General features: G+C 58.8%; 2 protein-coding genes across 3 annotated transcripts; one reads left to right on the top strand and one right to left on the bottom strand.

Annotated features, from left to right (window-relative positions):
• The first annotated feature begins 8,093 nt into the window (after nt 1-8,093).
• On the top strand, nt 8,094-20,286 carry TESK1 (testis associated actin remodelling kinase 1). Of its 2 annotated transcripts, XM_051804614.1 has the most exons (10): nt 8,094-8,517; nt 15,463-15,584; nt 15,723-15,771; nt 16,016-16,162; nt 16,329-16,411; nt 16,766-16,856; nt 17,078-17,161; nt 17,634-17,723; nt 17,886-18,033; nt 18,275-20,286. In XM_051804614.1, exons 1-10 carry the CDS (start codon nt 8,299-8,301, stop codon nt 19,321-19,323), a joined length of 2,082 nt encoding a protein of 693 aa, XP_051660574.1. In that variant the 5' UTR covers nt 8,094-8,298; the 3' UTR covers nt 19,324-20,286. The 2 variants fall into 2 exon arrangements, with proteins under 2 accessions (XP_051660574.1, XP_051660575.1); XM_051804615.1 differs by lacking the exon at nt 8,094-8,517 and having other exon boundaries at nt 15,491-15,584; nt 17,634-17,721.
• A 1,145-nt stretch (nt 20,287-21,431) lies between these two features.
• LOC127478657 (B-cell differentiation antigen CD72-like) lies at nt 21,432-25,201 on the bottom strand. Its single transcript, XM_051804646.1, has 8 exons — nt 25,117-25,201; nt 24,942-25,031; nt 24,639-24,725; nt 23,797-24,111; nt 23,402-23,550; nt 22,914-23,065; nt 21,846-22,013; nt 21,432-21,536 (listed from the first exon to the last, which is right to left on the bottom strand). Exons 1-7 carry the CDS (start codon nt 25,199-25,201, stop codon nt 21,875-21,877), a joined length of 1,017 nt encoding a protein of 338 aa, XP_051660606.1. The 3' UTR covers nt 21,432-21,536; nt 21,846-21,874.
• Between the last annotated feature and the right edge of the window lie 341 nt (nt 25,202-25,542).

The following is a 25,542-nucleotide window of genomic DNA, read 5'->3' as shown; positions in this document are numbered from 1 at the left end:
CCAGTGGCCTGGTAGAGGGGGAAAAGTGGCACAGCTGGTGGTGTTATCTCGTCTTCTGGGGGCTACACAGCCCCATCATCCTGCCTGGTGCTGCACCAATAGTGCATTGGAGGAGACATCATTGTTGCCACGGAGACCCTGAGCTGGCACAGCTCCTGCCTGACCCGTTCCAGGATGCCTCTCCGTGTCCTGGCCATGCAGTTGCTATCAGCAGAGCACTATCCTCCCCAAAGCAGCTTCCTGCACACATGGGACACTGAAAAGCCAAGGCCTGGGCTGGGCCCCTGCTCACTCCTCTTCTCAATGTGTAGCCCTGCAAACCCCCAGGGGCCTGCTGCCTTCCCCAGTCTTCAGCCCCTGACCAAGGCTTGCCGTGGCATGATCCTGCTCCCCACACAGGCTGGGCAGGTGGGGCAGAAGGAAGGAGGGGGTCACTGTGCCCTGGTAAGTCAGTGTGAGTGGTGTGGATGGCACAGTGCCTGGAGTCTGGAGAGCAGCTGCCCTTTGTTGTATAAATATGTGCATAAAGTCACGTGTGTTCCAGCCCAAGATCAATTCAAGGGGAAGATCTCAAGCAGACCTACAGCAGTGTAACAGCTGACCTGCAGGAAAAGGGGAGGTCCTGCCTCATGCAACAACTTCCTATGGGGAACCCTATGCCCTCTGGCCAGCAGAAAAACCAACAATGCCAGTGATGGTCCTTCTTCGTGAGAGTCCGGGCTGCAGGGCACCCACACAGATGTTCCTGAATGACCCATAGGGAAGGGCTCGCCATGTGTCACGGTGTGACTTACATGCCAGGTGCCGTGCTGATGGTGACACACTTGGCTCACCCACAGCCTGCAGCAGCAGGTGTCTCTTGGCTGTAATTACCCTCCAGAGACGAGTTAGTCCAGCGCTGGTGCAATCAGCCACTGCAGAACAAGGGCTCCGCAGGGTGGGGTGACCAGCCACCCATGACACAGGTGGACAGAAATTAGGTCATGGTAATCAAAGGTATTAATGGATCCAGGTTCCAGCATGCAGGGCACAGCAGGATCAAAGCCCTGCCCCATTTGTTTCAGCTCTGCCCTGTGCTAGAGCCAGCAGATATCTCACCTGCCACCACTTGTCCTGGCTGAAATGTCCTTTGCTTGTGCTGCTGCTAGCCTGGGACCATCAGCCTCACTAACACAGCCACTCTCCTTCCTCATTTTTGACCCACTGTGGGGTACAAGGCTGCTGTGTGTAGACAGCCTTGCTCCCTCACTCTGTTGTGCTGTAGAGATGTCCTTGCTTAGAACAACATACCTCCTTCCCTCGCCTTTGTGCCTGTGGAAGATCCCAGCACACTTGTCTGTGCCAGACCCATCCCTGTATATTGGGGTGCGGGAAGGTTTTTTTCCCGGGCCCCATGGAACGGGCTGATGCACTTCCTTGACGGTCAGGGCACCTTGAGTCATGAGAGAAGACAGGAGATGAGGAAGGCTGGCAGCCCTGCTCATGGAGCTTACTGAACCCAGTGAGATTTTCAAACAGCTGGGGGAAGCAATAAGAGCTGTGATTGAGTTGGCTGCAAGCAACGGCACGAGAGCAACTTCCACGGCAAATGCAGTGCATCTGCCTTCCCTCCCAGCGCTGGGCCGTACTCCAGCCTGAGCTGCCTCAGCCTGCCCTGCCTGGACAGGGTCTGGATAGGGTACAAGGATATGGGAAAGAGCTAGGAAGTGCCTCCAGTCACAGGAAGCTCCCAGTTTTCTGGTGCACAGAGAACTTTCCAGCTCCTCCAACACTTGCACAGAGCATCACTGCCCATACGTGGGTGTGGCAATGGTGATCTCCAGGCAAAGGGCTCCCATGGGCATCCAGAGCCCAGCAAGGTCATAGTGCCCCCCTGTGCCCCAGCACAGAGAGAGACAGAGGAAGGGGAAGACAGCAGTCTCAGGAGGACAGGCTAAATTCTCTGCCTGGAGGTGGCCATGTCCATGTTTCCACGTGGGAATGATGCTGACCCATGGCCTCCTTTGAACCTGCCCCATTGGCACAGGCTAAAGCAGTGTAAGGGAACAAAACTATGTGGTGTGGATGATTACAGGACAATGGTCAGGCTGAGGTGTTACTCAGAGAGGTGTAGCCTGAGTGACCACTGGCTCAAAGGTGAGGAGCCCCTTGCAGCACCCACCTCTTGCTCGGGCATCTGGGAGAATAAGCAGGGCTCCACAGTCTCTACCTGTGGGCAGGAGAACAGAAGGGACTAGGAGCATCTCTCTCACCCATGCTGCTGTGGCTGGTGTGGGATGTGCCCTTCTTGAACAGAAGCTTGATGCTCACAGGGCAATAGTTCTACAGCATTGCTTTCCCTTTTTTCAACCATGGGGTGGGTAAGGAAGCCAGGGCAAGAATGAGGATGCTGGTTTGTCAGTGCAAGGTCTCTGGGGTGGACTGTGCACATGGGTGTGTCCTGTAGGGTCTCTGGCAGGCACTGTGCTGAGCTATGCATGCCCTCACCGGCCTTTCCCGACACATTGCTGTGCTGCTTCTGAGTTCCTCCCTGCAGCAACAGCAAACCAAAGGGCAGAGATGAACCACGGTGAAGGCTCTTGCTGCCCTGCTGTCACACTTTAACCACAGACAGCAACTAGTGAGCAATAACTGAAACATCTCTGTGTTATCAACTTTATTCCCATGCTGAATCCAAACCACAGCACTGAAATGGCAGCTAGGGAGAAAACAAACTCTTTCACAGACAAAACCAGGAGACCTGCTCTCCTGCAACTGGTGCCACAGGTCACAGGCACCACTTTGTCCAAGGGCAGTCCCAGGCCTGCTCTGATAAGGGCCTGCTTGTCCCACCACTGCAGCCAGACCAGGTTCTTGGCATCTCTGCTCCTGCCTCACCTCTGCCAGAACCACAAGCCCTTCAGGTATGCTGCGATGTGGCTGGGGCGTATTACTAATAGCCCAGCAAGATGCAGGAGATGGAGCAAGGCTGACAGTCTCCTGGGATGAGTGTGGAGCTGCTGAGAGTTCCATTTCCCAAGTCCCGGCCAAGAGGACAAGGAGCAGCCCTGTTACCTGCTGGGCAGTCTTGAAGGGTGGGAGCATGGCAGGTGGTGTGAGATAAAATGTGCAGGCTGGTTCAGGAGCAGGGTGGGTGATGCCAGAAATGTAAGCATTGTCCCTACCTGTTTGGCATGAGTTGACCAGCTCCTGTGAAGCTCCCTGTAGCTCTGGTTCACTGCAAGAATGGGGACATGGAACTCTTAGAGCAAGTCCAGAAGAGGTCCATGAAGTTGATAAGGGAACTAGAGCACTTTCCTTATAAAGACGGGCTGAGAAAGCTGGGGATGTTCAACCTGGAGAAGAGAAGGTTGTGTGGACACTTCATAGCAACTTCCAGTATCTGAAGGAGGCCTACAAGGAAGCTGGGGAGGGAGTCTCATCAGGAACTGTGGTGACAGGATGAGGGGGAACAGCTTCAAACTGAAAGAGGGCCGGTTTAGATTAGATGTTAAGAAAAAATTCTTTACTGTGGGGATGGTGAGGCACTGCCTCAGAGTTGCTCAGAGAAGCTGTGTACACCCCAACTCTGGCGGTGTTCAAGGTCAGGTTGGATGGGGCTTGAAGCAACCTGGTCTAGTGAGAGGTGTCCTGACCCATAGCAGGAGGGTTGGAATGAGATGATCTGTAAGGTCCCTTTCAACTCAAACCATTCTATGATTTTATGTAGTTGTGCTCACATGGCTACATGTCATCATGTCATTGTGGGCCACAGGTGGTGCAGGCACAGCCAGAGCTGCCTCCCCTCCTTTTCAGAGATGGTGGTTGGTTTTGTTTTAGCAGTGTTCTTAATGTTTTCAGTTTCACTGTCCGTGGGGCTTCCAGCAGGCACACACTCAGCTGCATTCAGGCACCAGTGTCCCCCTGGCATGGGTGCTAGGGCTTTTTTGAGGAGAAGCAGAGCAGGGAGCTGAAATCATGGCCCACCACTAAGACAGGGATGGCACGTGGATGCTGCTTCCATAGATGCCACGGCACTGGGACCCAGGCACGAGAAGCATCGACGGGAGATAACAGGAGGCAGCAAGCAAATGCTGCCAGGTGCTATGCTGACTCTGCTCCAAGAATATTAATGATACAACAAATATTTGCAGCCCTCACACTGCAGGCAGCCCTGCATTGGCTTTGCAGCTGGAGCGACAGGGAGGGAACAGGGGCACAGCAATATGCCTGCACAGCAGGGACCTTACCAGACCCTGCTGGCAGCTGGACGTGGGCTGCTGCAGCCTGCAGCCATGGTGCTGGGTGTGGAACATGCATGGCCCTGCCGGGCTCAGCAGCACACAGTGCTCTGGGAAATGTAGTCTCGCTGCGTCACCTGTGCTGTGTGCTGTTGGGCACCACCAGGTTGGGGCTGGGACCTTATGCCATGTACTCCAGGCTCCTCAAACTGACCAGGCCTTCTAACAGGTTGTAACAGCCCCTGCTGTGGCTCCCTTTTCTGTTTCTTACAGGGAAGAAGTGGGAGATGTTTGTCAGGGACCAGTCATCTCACAGAGGAGGGAGGGAACATTCAGGACATGGTGGGCAGGTGCACAGATCTGCTGAGTGATGTGTGTTAACGTGGGAAAAGAGCAGAGGTTTTCTGGGACAAGAGGAGAGAGAACACCTGGGACCAAGAGACTGCATCTGCATTCTGGAGGCAAGCACCAAAGGGAGACATTTGAGCCAGTCGATGCTCTTTGTCCTGCCTGCCTCTGTGTTTGTACAGTCCCTCCAGGCTAGAAAATCCTCCTGCAATGAAGCCTGGTACCTGTTCTGGCACAGCTTCACATACTTCCTGCAGCTATACCTGAGCCCCACAGCAGCAGTCATTGATTTTCCAGAGTATTTGCAGAGAAGGAGCCTCAAGTATGAGTGGGCTCTCACACATGTGCAGAGGAGGGGACTGCACCAGTTTTGGCTCCAGGGCTCTGAGCAACACAAGCCTTTGGTCAGGATGGGTTGCTGTTGGCTGATCCCAGCCTGCAAGGACAGCAGTGCCATGGGTGCTGGTGTGGAATAGAGGGGGGGTGCAGTAAGGACCAGGTTTTCTGTGTGGAATCTCCTGCATCCTTCACGGTCCTGCCCACAGCCTGGCCACACCCCAGCTGTAGTGTGCCCTGATCCTCAGAGGACATCCGTGCACTCCTCCAGCTCCAGCCTCCCTAGGCTATTTGAAGGCTCCTGCTCCACCAAGAACCTGGTCTGGCTGCAGTGGTGGGACAAGCAGGCCCTTATCAGAGCAGGCCTGGGACTGCCCTTGGACAAAGCTGTGCCCGTGAGCTGTGGCACCAGTTGCAGGAGAGCAGGTCTCCTGGTTTTGTCTGTGAAAGAGTTTTTCTCCCTAGCTGCCATTTTAGTGCTGTGTTTTGGATTCAGCATGGGAATAAAGTTGATAACACAGAGATGTTTCAGTTATTGCTCACTAGTTGCTGTCTGTGGTTAAAGTGTGACAGCAGGGCAGCAAGAGCCTTCACCGTGGTTCATCTCTGCCCTTTGGTTTGCTGTTGCTGCAGGGAGGAACTCAGAAGCAGCACAGCAATGTGTCGGGAAAGGCCGGTGAGGGCATGCATAGCTCAGCACAGTGCCTGCCAGAGACCCTACAGGACACACCCATGTGCACAGTCCACCCCAGAGACCCTGCTCTGCCTGGGCGATGCACCATTCCCAGAAGGCAGGGTGAAGATGTTTGTTAATTCCTGAATCTTCTTCCCATGAGAGAGGAAGGGTGTAGAGCCCAGAAGGAGAAGGGCAAAGAGGACAAAGCCCCCTTCCCCTCCCCCCTGCAGATCCATGTGAGCAAAGCACAGCCAGAGAGACCTCCTTTCCGCTCTTCCTCACCAGGGATTGAGGAGCTTAATTCAGGGTTTGCTGCAGGATCAGCCCAGCCTGACTTTGCATCCAGCTGCCCAGAGTGTACTTGTCTGCACCATGGGAGGGATTTGGGGCACTGGAGACTTTTAGCCATGTCTCAGTTCAGCCCTGCTGTGTCAGGCAGGAGCAGAGCGTGGTGGAAATAGCACAGTAGAGTTAACAAAGCTGATGAGAGAAGGGACTGCAAATCCTGCAGCAGTAATTTCCACAGTCAGAGCTATCTCCAGGGCTTTAATTTATCCATTACAACTTAATTGGATGTAAACCCAGTCACTTGTGAGCAGCAGGAGCTCTGAACAGGCAGTGGTCCTGAGTTTCTCTCTGCAAGATGCCTACCAGGATTCCCCATCTCCTCTGCAGTGCCTTGACCCTCGGGGGGTTGCTGCACTTAACTGACAGGGAGAGGCTCTCCTCGTTGCCCCAGATGAGCTGGCTTTGCTCCTCTGAGTGGCTTCCCACACCACTGAGGAGCTGGTCACTGGGCTGTGGGTGCAGCAGGTTTCAGGTACCAGGGCTGAGCCCAGGCAGGCAGGAAAGGCAGCCAGCTGGCTTCCAGGGTGGGAGGGCACAGGCTGCAGCCTCCTACCCCACAGGCACATGCTGGTCTCTCCTCTCACCCATGAAGCTGCTCCTGTCATTGTGTCAGGCTGCTGAGGCCTGGGAAACCCTAGAATATGGCCTGGGAAACCCTAGAATATGGCCTGTTCCACAGCATGGTAACCCCATGGCTGCAACAGTCTCCCTGGCACATGCCATCCATCACCCTGGCAGGCTGGAGCAGTACTGGTGAGGCAAGGGATGGCTCAGACCCTGTGAGATTGGGACTGGCAGAGACCTGTCACCAGGCTCTACCTTCCTACATGTAGGACACTTGCTCTGCACAATCCCACTCCCTTCTGCCGACCAGGAAGAGTAGAAATACCATGAATTTCTAGTGGGGTGGGGCAGGGTGCTGTTCCCACTATAAATAAGTTAGAGGCTCAGTTTCCCTGCTCTAGCCCACAGGGTTATTCTCCCTCCTGGGACAAGGAGGAAAACCCAGGGCTCATGGTCCATGGTGTTTTTGCTGTGCTTGGTGGTATCTGGAGTTGAGCGCCGGCCAAAAATGGAGATACTCTATGCGGCTGCTTTTGCCAGCAGGGAAAGCAGCTAGAGCGGTGCAGGGCATGTGGAGCCAGTCCTACCACACAGGGAAACAGCTGTGGAGCAGGGCAGTTTGGGGGAAGCTGAGGAGTCAGGGTTGTGTCAGCAGCCAGGGAGGTGGCTGAGGCAGGGCTGGGCCAGCACAGTCAGGTGGATGCCAAGGAAAGCGTCAGCAAAATGTGTGAGACTGAGCAAGGGCAGATCCAGCTGCAGAGAGTCCCTGGGCAGGAAGGACGGGACAGATGAGCCTCAGAGCAGGCAAAAGGCCTGGAGGGAGAGTAGGAAGCAGGAGGAAACAGAAGTGGAAGATACCATGAACAGGAGGGATGCAAAGGGCTGCAACAGGCACTGGGCATGCTTTCACTGAGAGCACTGAGCTCCAGAGGACAGATCCCACCAGCACCAGAACACCATCCAGGCTGGGGTGGGTGCACAGGGAGAATCAGAGCCCCACATCCACAGCATTCATCCAGCACGGTGATGGCTGTGTGGAGAAATACGAGCCCGTACGAGCCTGCACGAGCCTGTTCGAACCCCTGATGAGTGGGGTTTGTCCTGGCACCAGCTCCTTGTATGGGGGAACTGGACTCATGACACTGTATGGGGTGGGGCTCAATATATGGGGAGATCGGATCAGATGCCCACAGCTTTTGTCCATCCATCAGGGACTGGGTGTTATCAGGACAAAGAGAGTCCCGCAGATACAAGGGGCATCCAGGGAGGGCCCAGGGAAGAAAGTAAGCCCCGCATTTACGGTGCGCATCCTGGTGGGACCCAGGGGAGGAAGACTCTCACGCCTGCAGGGCCCACCCAAGGACAGGGGACGGTCAGACCCCTCTGTCCATGGGGTCTGCCCAAGCCGTGCCCCGGGACTTCACAGCTCCCCCTGGCGCCAGGGAGATGCCCGCTCGGTACCGACCGGGAGCTTCTGCTGGCGGACGCGGACACCGGAGCGGGCGGGACCCGGCTGTGCCCACCGGGGCGGGGCGGGCGGGGAGGTGTCTCCGGCAGGGCGGCGGGTCCCAAGGAGTTAAAAGCTGTCCCCTCCCCGGCTCCGCCCCGCCGGTGCCAGCGCTCGGGGCGGTGTAGGCGCAGCGCCGGGCCGCGCCGGGGGTCGTGGGGGCGCCGCCGCCGGGCCATGAACGCGGAGCGCCCCGGCGCGCCGCCCGCCCCGCTCCGCCGCCGCCGCCTGTAGCATCGCCGCGGGCGCCGGGAGGGCGGTGGCGTCCCGGCCGCGGGGCCGCCCGGGCGGGGATGTGAATGGTGCTGGAGGTGCTCGGCGGGACCGACATGGAGTGGGAGAAGCTGCCGTGGCGGCCCAGCGAGGGCGAAGGGGAGGCGGCGGGGCCATGGCCGGGCTGCGGGCGGCTGCGGCCCTCCTCGTACCGGGCGCTGCGCAGCGCCGTCTCCACCCTGGCGCGCATCGACGACTTCTACTGCGAGAAGATCGGGGCCGGCTTCTATTCCGAGGTCTTCAAGGTGTGCGGGACGGGAGCGGCGGTGGCGGTCCGCGGGGGCATCCCGCCGGGATCGGGCATCCCCCGGGAGCGCGGCGCCCGGCCGCGCCCTCGGCGGGGCTCTGTGTGCCCCCCTTGCAGCCCCGGCGGCCGGCGAGGCCGGGGCTTGTGCGAGGCGGTGCCGTGCGGCGGAGACTCGGGGAGCCTCCCGGGAGCGCCGTCCCGGCCGGGGCGTTGTGGCTCCATCCCTCCGGGCAGGGGGAGGGGAGCGCCGGCTCTGTTTACAGCCGGGGAGGCTGAGCGCTCCCAGGGGCTGCGCCGTGGGTTGCGCGGGGGGGCAGGGGGTCGGAGCACGGGTGAGATGCCGGACATTCACAGACTCAGGGACCCCTGTCAAAAGCCTGGAGACCCGACCCCGCCGGGCCCAGGGTTTGCCTGTGGCAGGGGATCCAGGCAGCGTTCGCAGCCACTCCAAGGTGATGTCCGGCGTTGCCAGGCCTGCTCCAGCCAGCGCTGGGCAGGTGGATGTGCCGGGTGCCCCACCAGAGCCTCAAGAAGGTATCCGACTGTGGGAGAGGGCTGCGATGCCATAGAGCAGCACAGGGCCAGCCCCTGGCTGGGACCCTAGAGCTGCCTTTGTCCTCCAGCCTCTCTGGGACTGTCAGGGTGGGGACGCCTGTGTGTGGCCCACACTCTGGTTGGAGGTGTATGAGTTCTGATGGGGAGCTCAGGGTCCCAACAGTGTGGCAGAGGTGCCTGGTGACAGTACTCTGCCAGCCCACACGCACTGCTGCCAGGGCTGAGGGGTTGTGCCTTGCCTGGATGCCACTGCCACCTCTCCCGTCAGAGGGGAGGTGTGTGCATGTGTTGTTTTCAGCCTCAGCATCACTTGAGGTGCCCTAAGCCATTGGGTGAGGACTGCCTTTAAGTAGTGCTTCCAGTGGCTTCATGCCCCTCGAAGAGCAGCTGCGGGCTGGGCACAAGCCCCACCACCCCCCACCACAGTCACTGAGGTCGCAGCAGCAGTGCACTTGTCCCTTGCATGGGACCACGCTTGCACACGCAGCACAGCTGGGCATCCACATCCCAGCAGGACCCTGGGGTCCCTCTCCAGCCCTGCCACCGCTCAGCAGGGAGACCCTGAGACCCGGCTCTTCTGCAGCCACTGGAGAGGTGTCCTGCAAGGGACCATGGAAGGTGTGCAGAGGGGTCCCTCTCCTCCATGCTCCCTCCTGGAGCTCCCCGCTGAGCCACGACCTCTCTGCTGGCTGGGTTCCTGCTATTGATCTCTGGCTTGGAGCACACAGCAGCACTTCGAAGCGGAGGGAGGCATTTAATAATGTCAGGCGTGCATACGGCTCTTTAATAATGGATGCTCCCGTGTCTCAGCCAGGCCATGGTCTCTTCTTGCCTTGCTGGTTTTTTTCTCAGGCTCTGTGGGAGCCGCAAAATGCTCCTTCTCCCACGTGTTGTTCATGTTCTTGTGGGGTCACTTGGATGTAGGATTTGGGGGACTGGCAGAGTTTGAGGGGCACGAGCATAATCAGGAGCGGGAGTCAGTGTGTGTGCATGGTGGCGAGGAAGTAGGGGCAGGAGGGGGCCAGATGGGGCTTTGTACTCATGCAGTGGGTTGAGTCCAAGAGCTCAGCAGGATGGTGGGATAGGCCTGGGATCTGAGCTGGGGTTTGGCCACCTGAGCTTGCGAGAGGGATGGAGCTTGGCAGGGCAACCCAGTACCCATTTTCCTCCCACCTCCCTTGTTCCTGCTGTAGCTTTCCAAGGCTATGGGCACTTGAATCTCCCTCCTGTGTATGGTTACTGGATCCTGCCTCATTCCAGCCTTGGTGGGCATCAGGGACAGGGAGGGGACCTGGAAATCTCTGCCCCTCTGCAGGTAGCTGTGCCCTGGTGTGCAGCCAAGCCAGGGCCAGACAGGGTGCTGGGGTACCAGCAGAAGTATCTGACTGTCTTCTCAGCATTAAACCCAAGGGGCTCAGTGTGTCTATGTCCTGGTGTCCCAAGCTAGCTCCTTCGCTGAGCCTTATCCTGCTCCAGCCAAGCACTTTTTTCAGGAAGGCTGTCCAGAGCAAACAAGAGACACCAGTGACGAGAAGCTGCCCTTTTCCATGGTGCTTGTTCATGGTTCCCCACTGTGCTGCAGAGCAGGGCTGTTTGCCTCTGGAGCACCTGGTTCTCATTGCCTTTCCCTGTGTGACTTCAGAGTCACCAGCCCCCCCACTTTCTCAGATACACAGACATTGCAGGAAGCCACCTCTCCATTTCCAATAGACTGAGCAGATGGAGCCAGGTGTGTTTGTGCCAGGCATTTTCTTCAGCCCTTAAACTACTGTTGCATCTCTTCCCCACATCCCTCTCTTACCTTCCTGGGCGCTGTCTGCAGCAGATACAGGGACTATGGGCAGCATCCTAGGGGCTGTATCCAGAGGTCTTCACTCATCCAAATCTGCACCTTATGCCCTGATGTTGCACATCTTCTTGGAGACGCTGCTTCCCAAGGTGCTCTGCCTGTGGTGGTGCTCTGCCCAGCATCCGATTTCCACAGTACCTTGTGTGTGTGTGTGTGTGTGTGTGTATGTGTCTGTGTGGATTAGCAGCTCTCAGCATCAACAGAACTCAGGAGAGGATTTTGACATCACTGTAACCCACCTGTCTCTGCTCACTTCCCCTCCAACCTTTGGGATTTTCTGTTTAGTCCCAATTTTCCAGTGCAACTAACAGCACAACTCCCTCCCTCTAATCAGATGGTCTTCATCTGCCTTGTTTTAGGGAATAGAGTGAAGCAGCATGACACAGATGGGTAAACTAAGGCAGACAGGGAGGAGATGAATTTACCAAGGTCAGCCAGCTGTGGCAAGGCCAGGAGCAGCCCTGGCCCTGCTATCACCGCTCAGAAGTCCCGGGCACTGGAAATGTGTTGTGCTGACTGGCTGGAGACCTGCCGGCACCTCTCCTGCTCTGTCACGGGGTGTTCTCTCAGCTTGCCAGTGAGGGCTGGCAATAATTTGCCGCCACAATGTGACACCTGCACTGCCCCAGCTCCTGGTGTGCCCATGGTGCCGCTCCTAGGAGCACAGGAGGTGGGGGCTGCTGATGCTCAAACTTTCTCCGGGAGCAGGTGCTGTGTGCACTGACTCTTTCAGTTCCTTGGAGGAAGTCTGTCTTGACTGATTCTGCCTTTTCCTTGCAATGAGCAGGTTTTCCAATCTCACCCAGTTGTGTTACTGGGATTCCCAGGAGCTCCTGCAGCTGTTGCGAGTAGCTGTGGGATCACCAGTGGCCTTGCCAGCTCCCTTACCTGCCCTTCCGTCTTTCTCTGCAGGACTGTCTTGGATGAGGGATACAGGATGGTGTCCCTACATGACTGTGCCTTGCCTGTGTGGGGCAGGGAGCAAAGCAACATGCAGAGAGTGGAAACGTGTGCCAGCCTGTCCCCAGCGCAGGGTGCAGGGGGCTCTGGCTGCTGAGACCTCTGGGTGGGGAGGTGCCAGGGCAGCTTTTCCCTGTGTCTAGACAGGAGTGCCGGCTGTGGGGAGGGAGCAGGCCGTCTGCTTGCTCTGATTAGCATGCTCTTTAAATAAGACTCTAATTTCCGCTGTTAAAAGAGCTCAGATCCCTTGTGCCCAGGCTGGGGCCGCAGCCAGCCTGTCCCATCCCCCAGCCCGGCATGCTGGCGACAGATGGGATGGGGACCCAACATGCCACGGCACCCCAGCTCAGCCACAGTACCCAATGAAGTGCCCAATGGACTGGCCGTGTGGGATGACAGGGAGCATCGGTGAGAGGCAAGGTCTTGCCTTTTTCCTGGGTGGGGGACAAAGTGGCTTGTTCTCCCCCTGCAGCCCAGCACTGCTGCCCGGCTGAGCTCAGCTCTGGGGAATGTGCTGGGATTCCTGGGCACTATGCCAGAGTGCATGAGAGAGGCAAGAGGGGACGCCGTCCTGGTCCTGCACAGGGAGGCTCTGCTGCCTGCTGCCTTCCCTGGATGTCAGAGAGGGAGGAAACTCCCTTAGTGAGGCACTTTGTCCCCACTGGGGTCATGGCTTGCCCACTTCTCTGCTACTCCTGCTTCCAGAGGTCAGGCAGGATGCTGGGCTGGTACTAGCACCTGGACAGACTGGGTAAACTGGCCAGTGCATGTGGGATGCCATGAGAAGGCCAAGGGAGCATAACTTCTTCCCTGCTGTCCCAGGTATGGGCTGGACTTGAGCCATGAAGCATGCAGGGAAGGTGGCAGGACAGGGTCTCACAAGTGAGCTCAGGGCACTGGACACCCTCAAGGATGTTGCGCCTCATGGGTGTGTGGCTCCTGGAGTGGAATGAATGACCCTTGGAGTGGAGTCACAGAGAAGGACATCAAGGCAGGGCTGTGCTGACCAGGGGCTCCTGGGATGCCTGGGATAATTCCTGAAGAAGGGGCTTTCACCACACCTTTCCTTCGCCCCCTCTCCAGTCTTAAGGTATCGGACACCACGTGGCTGCACTCGGACCTCACCCAGCCTATTCCAACGGCAGGTGGTTTTTTAATGAGGAATTAAGCCACGGGCACATCCTCACTATGCAGGGCTGAGCTGCTGCCCACTCAGACGTTGCTCCCTGATGCGGGGACGCTGCTGCTTGGGGGGGAGCCAGCCAGGCCCAGGGCACATGGCCACCAAGTGCCAGTGCTGTGCGTGCCACACGGCATTCCCAGCGTGGGCACGTGGCGCCGGGAGCCTTGCCGCCCACAACCGTCCCGGCGGGCATGAGCCTGCCCGCGCCACTGAGCCGGGTCCTGCCGTCTGGCAGCTGCCAGTGGCAGCCAAACTGACCGAGCCAGTCCTGCCAGCCCCACATGGCGTGGGAAGGGAAGAAAGCACTGCTGCCAGGAGAGTTGGGTCAGGAGTGATGTGTTTTGCTGGGCACCAAGCACCAGAGACTTGGCAAGGCTGGGGGTCCCGCTGGCCTTATCCAGGCTCTGGCTTCCTTAGTTCCTGTGGGGAGCTAGAAGAACCAAGGGAAACTCTGCCCACCCCGCTGTGGTCAGGCAGGCCCCCTCCTTAAAGCCTGCACAAAGCCTGTCTGGGAGCCTGGTTTCTGTGTCTGGTGCTGCCCCCAGCTGCCCCACAGAGAGGGATGGAGTGGAGGGAAGGCAGCAATGGTGGGGATAGGGTGGGGGTATCCCTTGCCCTGGATCCAGGTGTGGCCAAGAAGCCCTAGGGCACCAGGATAGGGCTTGCAGCAGTGCCAGGTGCTGCAGGACACTGGTGGGGTGGGCGGGGCAGTGGGCACAGGGAGGACCTGGAGTGCCGTTTGATGAGGCACTCTGGGCGTTCTGCACAGCAGACACTGTATCATCCTCCTGTGACACGCTCTCCCTGAGCCCAAGAGCTCAACATGCCCAGTGCTCAGCAAGAAAGAGCCATGGGGAAGTGCACCCTCCCTTCTCCCTGCAGCATGTGGGCTGCCAGGATGGGGGTGCACAGTGCCAGGTGTCTGAAATGTCCCCTTCTCACTCATCCAGGGTCCATCCTGATCTCTGCTGCCAGGTGGCCCCTGTCTGTGGGTCAAGGGTGCCAGCTGGCTGGCCAGGGCTGGCTGGAGGTGAGCAGGTGTAACTGGAGCACGGTGCCCTCAGGCAGGTGCCTGCTGAATTATTCAGAGTCGCTCCATGCACTCTATGAGCTGATGGTGGCAGGGCACTGGCGTGGCCATTGTCTCTCACTTCCCACCCTTCCTGGGGCTGGTTTGGCCCTGGTGCACACGGAAGTGTAGAGGCATCTTCATAAAGCGCTCATTTCCCCCAGGCCCTTTGGTAGAGGGGAGCTACTGCCCATCCCCTGGGTATTTGGTGTGGGATAGATCCCCATCGTGGTGTACACCCCAGACAACTGCTCACTGAAGCAATCCCAGCTCTGGTGTAGGAAGAGAGCCCTGGCAGGCCCAGCATGCCAGCCTCCCCCTGTTGTGATGGGGCCAGGCTGTGAGCAGGATGCGGGGTGCTGGGGTTCCTGCCTCCTGCCAAGTGCCCATGTTTTGCCTGTGGAGGCAATCCCTGAGGTGAGGGGTGTTGTGAGGCAGGCCAGGGGCTGGCACCAGCACAGCAGCCTCAACCAGCATTGACTAAAAAGGAGAAGAGCAGGGAGCTGACGGCAGCGCTGAGGAATGCTTGTGCCTCCGTGCACGGCTCCATGTGTGCTGGGGGGCAGCTGGGATACACTGGGATGTCCCCCTGATCAGCTGCTGCTCCAGGGTGGGGGCACATCTCCCCCCCAGCACCTGCTCAGGAGGGGACCCTCAGCACCGGTTTGGCCCCCCCAGCGCAGTGCTGGGTCAGGGTATCCCGTGCTCTTTCCTTGCCCTGCACATGCCAGGGAGCTGCAGATGCACGGGGTGTCCGTGCTTGGCCGTGCTCCAGCTGCTGTTCTTGGCGGGGGACCAGGGCCCCAGCTCGCATGACAGCATCGGGCTGGGGCCAGCTAAATATACAGCTCCTCTGAGCGCTGTGACCTGCCAGACTGGGGTCAAGCACTAGGGCAGCATTGGCCACCCCTGGGGCTGGTGTGGAGGGGCAATGTGTCCCCTCTGTTCTCCACCCCGTGTTGGTAGGGTCTGGCTGTGTGGTGCTGACTTGAATAAGCCCTTCCTGGTGCGCCCCAATCCTGCACATGCCTGTTCTTGCAGTTGGGCTGGGATCACAGCTTATGGGGGCTGTTGTTGCCCCTCTGGGAGGTCATGGCAATGTCACAAACAAGGTGCCCTGTAAGGATGTGGATGTGTCGTCGGTACTGGGAGTCCTCAGGGTGCTGCTGTGCTGAGAGAGCCCTCCCTAGCCCTAGTGGTCCCTGGGTTGCCCTGTGCCTTGGGTATGTGGGGTGCTTAGCTCCTACCTCTAGGACTGGGGTGGAAGCTGGGTGCAGTCTGGTGCAGGGGGGTTGTGGGACTCAACCTCCTCGACACCCCTCTCCAGGTGCGGCACCGCCAGTCGGGGCAGATCATGGTGCTGAAGATGAACAAGCTGACCAGCAACCGGGGCAACATGCTGAAGGAGGTGCAGCTGATGAAGCGCCTCTCGCACCCCAACATCCTCAGGTAGGACCTGCTCCCCCGCTGCTGGCACCATTGCCCCCCTTTTTCCTAGCCTGGGGGTTTGGAGCTACTGCTGATGCTGGATTAGCTCCTGGGGCTGGTCCCTGCTGCGGCCACCCTCAGGTCCCTTCTATCTCACAGGTTCATGGGGGTGTGTGTGCACCAGGGACAGCTGCACGCACTGACAGAGGTAAGAGTGTGGCAATAACCATGAATCTTGGGATTCCTGTAAGTGTGGGGATGGGACAATATGACAATGTGACGGGACAGTTCCCTGTGGGAATACACTCTTGGCCTGTGGCACATGTACAGGGCAAGGTCTGCTGGGAGGCTGTGCTGTGGGGTGGTTGGAAGATGCTCTAGGATGAGAGATGGGCACCCAGCATTATGGGAGGGGGGATGCAGTGATGCAGTGGACCGGCTCTTTCCATCAGTACATCAATGGTGGGAACCTGGAACAGCTGCTGGACAGCCCTGTGCCCCTCTCCTGGTCCACGCGCGTCAAGCTGGCCCGCGACATTGCCTGTGGCCTACACTACCTGCACTCCAAGGGCATCTTCCACCGCGACCTCACCTCCAAGGTACAGGGTGCTCAAATTGCCCTTGTTGTCCCACACCCACGTGGCTGCCCCAGCCATGGCTGGCTGGGGAGCAGGAGGTTGCACTGTGCCCAGGCATCCTGGGAGCAGTGGCTGGTGAGGCAGGGCTGGCGCAGTTGGTGTGACAGGGGTCCTCCTGTGCCCCCAGAACTGCCTGGTGCGCTGCGAGGCCAATGGCTACACAGCTGTGGTGGGTGACTTCGGCTTGGCGGAGAAGATCCCCACCTACAGGTGCGTGGAAAGCATCCACCTATCTGGCCCATCCCTGGAGTGGGGGGTTTCCATGCCACTTGCAGCAGGAGCTGGGGAGGGATGGATATTTGGGATGCAGCTAAAAGGATAGGGATAAGGGGTAGTGGGGTGGTCCACAGCAGTGGGGACTTTTGGGGCAGATGGACACATTTGGGGTGGGCTGGAAGGGGATGAAGGGTGTGGTGTGGCTGGAGAGAGATGAGTTTGTGGGGCTGTGAGGTTAGTCCAGGAAGGGAGATGGAGATGGTGATTTGGGCTGCAGCAGCAGGAGTGTGAGGAGGTTGGACAGACAGGGGACTGATGCAGCCCCTAATACTCCACCATGTCCCCCAGTGAGGGCAGCGAGAAGGAGCCGCTGGCCATCGTGGGCTCCCCGTACTGGATGGCACCCGAGGTACTGCGTGGGGAGATCTACAATGAGAAGGTGAGGCTCTGTGGCTGCCTTTCGTGGGGCTTTACCCAGGCTTGTGCTGCCAGTGGTTTGCAGAATTTGCAGCCCTGGGGACATTTTCACACCTAGAGGGAAGGAACTGGGCTTCCAGAGCCCCTGCTGTGGCTCTGCGGGGAGGAGGAGGGCTGTGGCTTTGCAGATTGGTGGGCACATCGAGGCCATGGGGTACTCCTGTGACTCCCCACTCTCTGCAGGTCGATGTGTTTGCATACGGCATCATCCTGTGCGAGACCATCGCTCGTGTGCCAGCTGACCCCGACTACCTGCCCCGCACTGAGGTGATTCTGTGGGATGGTAACGGGTGGGGAGAGTGGTGGGCGGCAGCACCGGGGCTGGGATTGCTTCACCAAACAAGAGAAGCCATTCTCCTGTGTTGAGCAGAGCCCTATATGCAGGAGCTGCCCCACACCTCAGGGCAGAGGTGCTCTGTCCCACTTGCTGGCTGAGGAGGGATAGTCTGTGCTGGTAACCTGTCCTTGGAGCCCATAGTCAGCCTGGGTGGGAGAAGTGGACAGTTGGATTGAGGCAGAGAGCAGGAGGCATCTGTGTACCAGCATCCCCCAGCCTTACCCCAGTGTGGGGTGACACCAGGGTGTTCCCTTGCTGTGCCCCACTTGGGGTGCTTCCAGGTCCACAGTCCTGGGTGGCACACAGTCAGCATGGGGATGGGAGCCAGGCCATTTCAGGTGCCCTGGGCCATGTGGTGTCCCAGGGGACCTAACTTCACTCTTCCTCCTTTCTCCGTTGCAGGATTTTGGTCTGGATGTCACCACTTTCTGCACTATGGTGGGAATCGACTGCCCAGCGGCCTTCCTCCAGCTGGCTTTTCACTGCTGCAGTGTGAGATTCCCACCTCCATGGCCCTTCCCCACCAGGGCAGCTGGGCAGGACAGGCTGCCTTGCCTGCTCATGGGGAGAGCAGGGAGCTGCCTTTGCTGTGCAGGGCTCCCTGCAGTGCTCGGGCAGGGCACAGACCTGATGGGGAACCTCTCCTGTTCACAGATGGAGCCCACCTCCCGCCCCTCCTTCCTGGAAATCACACAGTGCCTGGAGAGCATCCTGCAGCACCAGCTTGGCACCGAGTGTGCTGGGGCCACCTTCTTCGGCATCGGGGAGAGCCTGCCTACACCTGAGACCTCAGCCACACTCGGTACGTGGGCACCCCGGGGACAGGCCATAGCAGGGTGCAAAAATGGGGGCATGTGAGGTGTCCTGTCCTACCCCATCAGCTGTAGGGGAAGGAGACAGGAGTGTGTGAGGTGTGCAGGATGGAATTGTTCCCTGTTCCTTCCTCAGGGTGCACCCCTGAGTAGTTGTGTGCCCAGCACCCAGTAGCACCCTACATGGGCAGCTGCTGGCAGCTGGTGACACATTCCTGTGCCCATGCCCAGCTGTGGCCAGGATGTCAGCCAGCTGCACCAAGCAGTCACCCCTGCGTGAGCTGGGGACACAGCACCTGCAGCCGGACCAGCGCCTGTCCCGCAGCCAGTCCGACGTGTTCGCCCCCAAACCACCTGACCAGCTGCAGCCGCTGGAGCCTAATAGTGGGGCCAGGTCCAAGGAGATGTCCCCCCGTGTCAACCCCTTCTCCCAGCGAGAGGACCTGAAGGGGGGAAAGATCAAGCTCTTTGATACGCTGAGCAAGTCGGTCATCTCGCTCACCTTGGACCTGCCGCCCCCCGCCCCGCTCGAGCTCAGCACCACTGTGACGCCCGAGCCCGCCGTGGAGGTGGAGGTGCAGTGTGACTTCTCAGCCCCCACCACCAGCCCCCGCAAGTGCCACTCTCTGCCCGCCTCTCCCGAGCTGCCCCACCAGGGGGGCCTGGCGCTGGATGTGGTGTCCCCCCATCCCACTGACAACCCCCAGCCCCCCGCCCTCCTTTCTCCCCCAGCTTGGGGACAAGCCTCCAGCCCCAGCTCCAGAGCAAAAATGCAGAGGGCCTGCGGCCTTGACAACTCTGAGCTGCCACAGCCCACCCTGCTGCCCCCCAACAGCAACTTCATCCACACGGCATCCTTGGGCACTGAGCCCTGGCAACCGGAGACACAATCCCCCAGCAGGCTCCTCATCAACAACAACCATGTGATGGTCAGCAAACCTCTGGCTTGGGGCAGCGGGCTGGAGCACGGCTCCTCCAAGCTTAGCATCACCTGTGGGGTGGCGCTGGAGCAAACGGAGCACTCAGCCATGCTGCCTGGGCACAGCTCTGGTGCCGTGCCAGAGCAGGATGAAGTGCTGCCCTGCCCTGGCTGCTGTGTGAGTCCCTTCAGCTTCAACTTTGCCTCCATCTGCCACCAGCCAGCTCCCAGCCCTCCTCGCTACCAGAACCTCAACTCTGAGACCAAGAGCCTCCTCTGCCACGACAGGGGCCAACACCAGAAAGCTCCGGCGCCAGTGCTGGCTGAGCCCAGGCTGAAGCTGCCGGAGGCACAGTCCTAGTGATGGGGATCCCGGGGAGTGGGGCTGCATCCAGCTGCCATTCACACCCCTCTGCAGCCGCAGCACTGGGCAATGCAGGAGCCTGGCACATCCCCACGGTCTGTCCTTGCCCAGTGCTTGGTGACCAGCAGCGGCCATTGTGCCATGTGCTGTAGCTGCCACAGCACTGCCCAGGCACTCGGGCACCCATCCCACCAGGATCAGCCCTGGGGCTCTGCAGGAAGCCCTGGGAGTGGGCTGGGTCTCTTCTGGGGACTGAAGTGCAATAACACCCCTGACCCAAGCACTGCCCCAAGCGGCAGGGCTGGTCCCCCGCGGGGCCCCAGGGCTCAAGCCCTGGATCCAGGACCCCCTTTCTCCAAGGGCTCACCCCTCTGCCTGCTCTTGCAGAGGGGTGTACAGTGAGCCTGCTCCTCTGGGAGAACTGGGAGTCCCCTGCACCCCGGTGGGTGAGCGGGACTGGGTTGGGGTAGAGAGGTCAGCGTGTGTATGTGTGTATTTGGGGATCCTGTGGGACTGGTGGGTGTACCCATGTGTATCCACAAGCATGTGGAGCACAGCCAGTCCCTGACATGGGGAGAGGTGGGCAGGGGGCCGGGAGAGGGGCAATGCCCATGGGCAGTGCATGGGGAGGATTGCCAACACTGGGGTTGTCCCTGCCGGCCCAATGCCAAGGGCTGGGTGCTGAGCCAGCACAATGCCTCGCAACTCCCTGCCACACAGGTTTGGGGGCAGGGTGCTGGCAGAGGGGCCAGGTACCATCCTGGCATCATGGGGATGGGGCCAGTGGGCAGCACGGCCAGGCTGCCAGGCCCCCGGCAAGGGTGGGAGCCGGCTTTCCTCCCTCCTGCATAATGCACTGGTGAATGCAGAACTCTTGTGTTTTTTATTATTATTAATAATTGCTAGTAATATATACCCAGCTTATTTAAAGTGTTCAATAAAGGTTAAATGTCCCAGCTACTCAGGCTGCTGCTTGTGTCTCTTGGATGCACATCAGATGTGGAAGGGGTCCCAGTCCCAAAAGGTTGCACAGGCTTGCCTGGGGCTTCAGGGCAACTCCTCGGGGACTGCAGGCCAGCCTGGCTTAGCCCCAGATCTCAGTGTCCCTTATGTGCCTGTCTCGGTTGAAATGGCTTCGGTCAAATTCTCATTTATTATTTAAGTTCTTTGAGTTCATTCCCTTGAGTCCATGTTTTTGGTGGTACACAAGAAAGCAAAGAGCAGATGAACTATGTCTCTTTATTGCTACAGAGTGGGTTCAGCCAGCAGACACCTCCAAAAAGCCTGTCTTTAACACCCTTTTGCTCCTCAAGCAAGCTAATTAACATAGAATTAATCAACTATATATGGCCCTATTGTAAACTGAGAGCATTTTCGCCTGATTGAACAGGACTTCCTCTGCTCTCACCTGGCTGCAGCATTACATCAGGGCTACTTTGCTTAATCTTCACATGTGCACGTGTGTAGTAACTATTTAAAGTGCTGATGAGTTGTCTCGGAAAGCATCAGTCTGCTGCAAGTGCCTGAGTTGCTTTTGCTTTGAAACACACAATCACACCATACAACCCTAAAGGTCACTGCTCTAATTTCTAATCAGCAAAAAAAAATCCCCAAACGCCAGCGCAGGCGCCGGCCAGTTCATGCTCAGCTTCGCTCCTTGGGCACCGAGGCTTTGCTCCTTGGGCACCGAGGCTTTGCTGAGCCTTTTGAGTGCGGGGTCGCCTGAAAGCCGTAGCCAAGCTGCTCCTTCAATGGGGTCCGGTAGCAAATGCCTGTTGCGGGGAGGGGACTGGCTGGGCCTGGGGCTGTGGCACCCCTGACTCCCGCTCCTTGCATGCCAACACCGCACCTCGCTCAGCTCTGGGGATGTGGCATGGCTGCAGCGTTGAGTATCAGGGCTGGCTCCACTGTGTCCCGGTCCAGGCTCCCCATTGCCCACCAGACTCTGTGCCAGGAAGACCCAGGGTGTCCCATGCAGGTGTGGGGCTGGGCTGTGGTGCCCACACTGCTCTGCTGAAGCACATCAGCTGGGGGGCAAACAGCCACTGCTGCCTATGTGATACCCGAGCATCACTGGGCATCCCTGAGAAGGACTTGGGCAGCCAGGGGGGGGCAGCGGTCTGTAGGGGGAAGTAGTTTGCCTGAATGGGTGGAACATCCCAGGCAGGAACGTAGCAAGGCTGGAGCAGAGGCAGTGCAGGGTGCAGGTGCTGCAAGGGAAGGCAGAGGAGGGTGAGGGTGAGATGTCACCCAGCCTCCAAGACATGCAACAGGGCTGGAAAGGCATCTTGGAAAGGGTTTTCCCCCATTTTGCCCCTTTACTGAGCCACAGCTTCAGGGAGTCCTCTAAAACTACCACAGACCAGGGCCTTCTATGGCAGTGAGGGGATGGAGGCAGGCTCCAAGGGGCAGGATCAACATGCCCCAGGCAGTGACACAGGCTCCCTGCTTTCCTCCATGCATACCCCACACGCCCCATGCACCCCAGGCTCGGCAGAACCTGATGGGGGCACACTCACCACAGCAATACTGGGGCCAGAAGCCATCATCATTTGAAAGGGGAGCTTGGCCCCGCTGCCTTCTCACAGATCCAGAAGTGCAGGTCATGGGGGCCGGTGCACTGGGCAGGTTTGATGTTTCCACGGCTTATTATGGCACACGACCCATTCGACTTTGACTGCCATGGCCTGGACGGGGAAGCAACACATCAGGGGCTGACACCTTCTGCCCACAACCCCTGCTGTGACGACTGCCTCTTGTAGCTCGAACAAGAGGGGTTGGATGCTACAGTCAGATAGGGGATCCCCCAGTCCTCCCCTAATGATTTCACAGGCTGAAGGCTCAGCTGACAGGTCGCCGCCCTTCCTCAGGCAGGCTAAGAAATGCCTCTACAAAGGGTTTGCAGTGCTTGTGACTCCCCTTAGGCTCCCTCCTGTTTGACTTGGCCTCACTGCTGGACATTTTTTCATCCCTCCGGTGGGGAGAGCCCAGTCCTTCCTGAGGGCACATGGACAGCTGGAGGAGCTGCCCTGGGCTGTGGGTCTACACTGGGTGCAGTCCCCCATTTGGGGGGTGAGGGTTGAAGGTGAAGGGGCAGGCAGTGAGCAGGGGCTGGGTACCCAGCACCTGGCCAGACGGGTCTGTTCCTCCCCACTGCTCTCAGACACTGCAAGAGGAAGCAGCAACAAGCTGACAAGTGGGTGCACGTGGAGGGGAGGAGCATTCTCTGTGGGCGGGAAGGCTTGATTTCCTCTCTCGGAGGAATCAAGGAGGCACGTGAGGGATAGAGATTGTGCTCAAACACGTTGTCTAGACCCCAAATAAAACTTGAGGTTTCTTTTGTCCACTTTTGCTACCGCCTGCTTTGTATGCCCTGCATGTACACCCCCAAGTCTTCACTTTGCATCTTCATGTGCTGTACGCATCTCACCACACCATTGCACCCACCTTCCCTCAGCCCCTGCTGCTCTGATGCTCTTAGTTTCCCAGTGCCTGTGCCTAGAACTGGGTACTAGTGGGATTTAAAACACTTCCTAAAGTTGTGCTGGGGTTGAGGAGTTTTGGCAAGAGGCTGTGCTGCCAGGTACCTTTCATAAAGGGAGCCATCCACCCAGAACCAGGCATCGGAGAGCCCCTCGCCATCTGGGTCCTCTTCCTCCAGCCAGCCATAGTCATACCAGGGGAAGCCGCTCTTCTGCAGTCCGATCCAATATGGGACATCTGCATTCTTCAGGAAGGTCTGGGGAAGAATAAAAAGGGCCTTTTCACATTTTTTCCATGGTACCTATGTATTGCAGTGTTTGCAGGGAGTGATCATCTCCCCAAGGAGACCCTGGGGCTAGAGCTTCTTGGAGCAGGACAACTGAGCAGCCGAGGTGCCCTGCTCCAGCTTGGGCAGCACCAAGGGGGGGCAGAGCCTCTGCTTCATGTCCATCACCAGCCATGTGCTCCAGAGATCAGCCTTGCACCCTCCAGTGTTTTGGCATAGCAGGGGCCTCCAGAACAGTGCTAGCCCATCTGGTGACCCCAGGTCTGGATACACCCTTTCCTGCCCTCAGCTCCCCCAGCACCCTACCGGCACAGTCCAGCGAGTCCAGGATTTGGTGATCAGGAGCTGAGAATATGTTCTCTCACACTCATCTCTGCTGTCCTCCCATGTCTTCTTTTCTGAGGAGATGAAGAGGCACTTGCCCCTATACAGCAGCCAGCCGGAGGGGCAGCAATCTGCGGGCAGGGGCACAGCTCAGATGCTTGATCAGACACAGATGCCCTGGGGGGAACCAGGAACAACCCCACATCTTCCCAGCAGATATCACAGGCTCAGCCTCTGCTCCAGACATAGCTTCAGCCTCAGACCACCCTGCCCCCACCACTTGACCAAAAAAAGCCAGTGCTCGTGTCTTGGCACTGCACCTGCTGAGGGATGCCAGTCACCCAGGACACCCCATCCCTGCTCCATCATCTCCCTACCTATAGCTGTGCAGGAGCGCAGGACAGCCACGGTGCTCTCGCTGTTGTTGAGCTTCCCCTGCACCTCCTGCATCTCCTTCTCCGTCTTGCCCAGGACCCCCCTGACGTGCCCCAGCTCGGCGCTCATTCTATCCAGCTCCAGCTGGCTGATGTTGCCCTCGTGCCACGCTCGCTGCAGCTCCTCTCTGGCCCATGCCAGCTCCACCCGTGCCTGCTCCAGGCTCTGCTCCTGAGTGCTCAGCTCCTGTGACAGGCGGCCCTGCTCGGCTGCATGGTCGTGGGAGGCGTCCTGCAGGCTGCGGGTGACCTGCCAGTCTGGGGACAGAAGGGGTGATCTGAAACACGGGCACGGGACAGCCTGGGTGTGGGACTGACCCCATTTGGGGCAGGTATGATGGGCAGGGCAAGGCAGGGTGTTGTCCATGTTGAACGGGAAAGGATGGAAAGGAAGGACACAGCAGCAAAGCGTATGGTTAAGGGCTGGACAGGACTTGGGAGGGGAGAGCGGGGCAGGGGCAGGATGGGGTGTGGGACCAGGTACAGCAGGGCAGGGGCAGGCAGGGTGCAGAAATATGAGGCTGGGCAATGCCAAGATGGGAAGAAAAAGGAGCAGAAACAGAGGGCAAGGTGGGGAAGGTGGGTGATGGGAGGCAGGGGGGATGCCTATCCTGAGAGGGATACAGGACAGCTTGTGGCAGACAGGGAAGAGGGACTCAGCCAGGAGCAGCATGCATGGGCATGCCCCTATTCACTCCATGCTCAACCACGGCACCTACCCCAGCACAGCTGCCTCCCTGCCCCAGCCACCCCCAGCCCCAGATGTGCCCAGACCCCTGACTCACAGCAAGCCCCCAGGGCCACAGTGGCCACCAGCAGCAGGCAGATTATCAGCAGCCCCACTGGGATGCACCACCGCCGGGACCGGTGGCCTGAAAGACACAACAGACATCACCTGGAGACCTGGAAAACCCCTGGCAATCCCCATGCCTATTGCCTGCAGACAGTGCTGTGGTGACATGATGGCACAAGTGGCATGGTGTAGGCATTTCCTCTCTTAAAGGATGGGAGTGGGAGCACCCCAAAACACCACCCACTACCCATGCCAAGACCTCGCTTGGTGCCCTGGATTCCAGCTGGGTACTCACCTGGGTTGGGCTGGGCCCCGTCCCCGTCCTGCCCTGCCGGCACCGGCTGCGTGTTCTCGTGGGGGCTCTCTGCCTCATCCATGCCAAGGGCTGTGGGAGGAAGGCAGGGGAGAGAGGCTGAGTCCGTGAGGTTGGGGATGGCAGGAGCAGAGTGGCATGGTCTGTGGGCTCTAACCTGCCTCCAGTGCCTGGCTGGCCATGCTCCGGCCTCCCATCACTTTGGCAAACCTCAGGTCAGCATAAACCATGCTCTGGGCCATGTGGGCAAGTGCTGGGCAAGCCCTGAGCTGTTCAGGCTCCCACTCTGCCCTTGGGGTGCCTTTCTGGGATGGTCCTGCTCCTGGTGATTGCACTGCGTCTCGGAGGTGCAAAGGAGAAGTGCAGCCAGCATCTGCAGAAGCAGAAGTTTGCTCTGCGTTGTAGCAGATGGGACCACTGAAGCACAGCCGCAGGTATCAGCACCCTCTCATTGGTCCCAGAAATATCAGCCCCTCCCCTCCCACGCTCCAGAAGTCCTTGTGGTCCCCCTGGGCACGCAGCAGGGCCAGGGCAGCACAGCCTGAGGTCACGGCTGTGGCAGAGCAAGGACCCAGATCCCTGG

The sequence above is a fragment of the Manacus candei genome, unplaced genomic scaffold (genome assembly GCF_025592945.1).
Source record: "Manacus candei isolate 608988 ecotype Guabito, Panama unplaced genomic scaffold, ASM2559294v1 h1tg000061l, whole genome shotgun sequence".
In the NCBI taxonomy this organism is placed as follows: Eukaryota; Metazoa; Chordata; class Aves; order Passeriformes; family Pipridae; genus Manacus; species Manacus candei.
The sequence above is the reverse complement of the archived record's forward strand: the minus strand, read 5'-3'. Positions and strand labels throughout refer to the sequence as shown.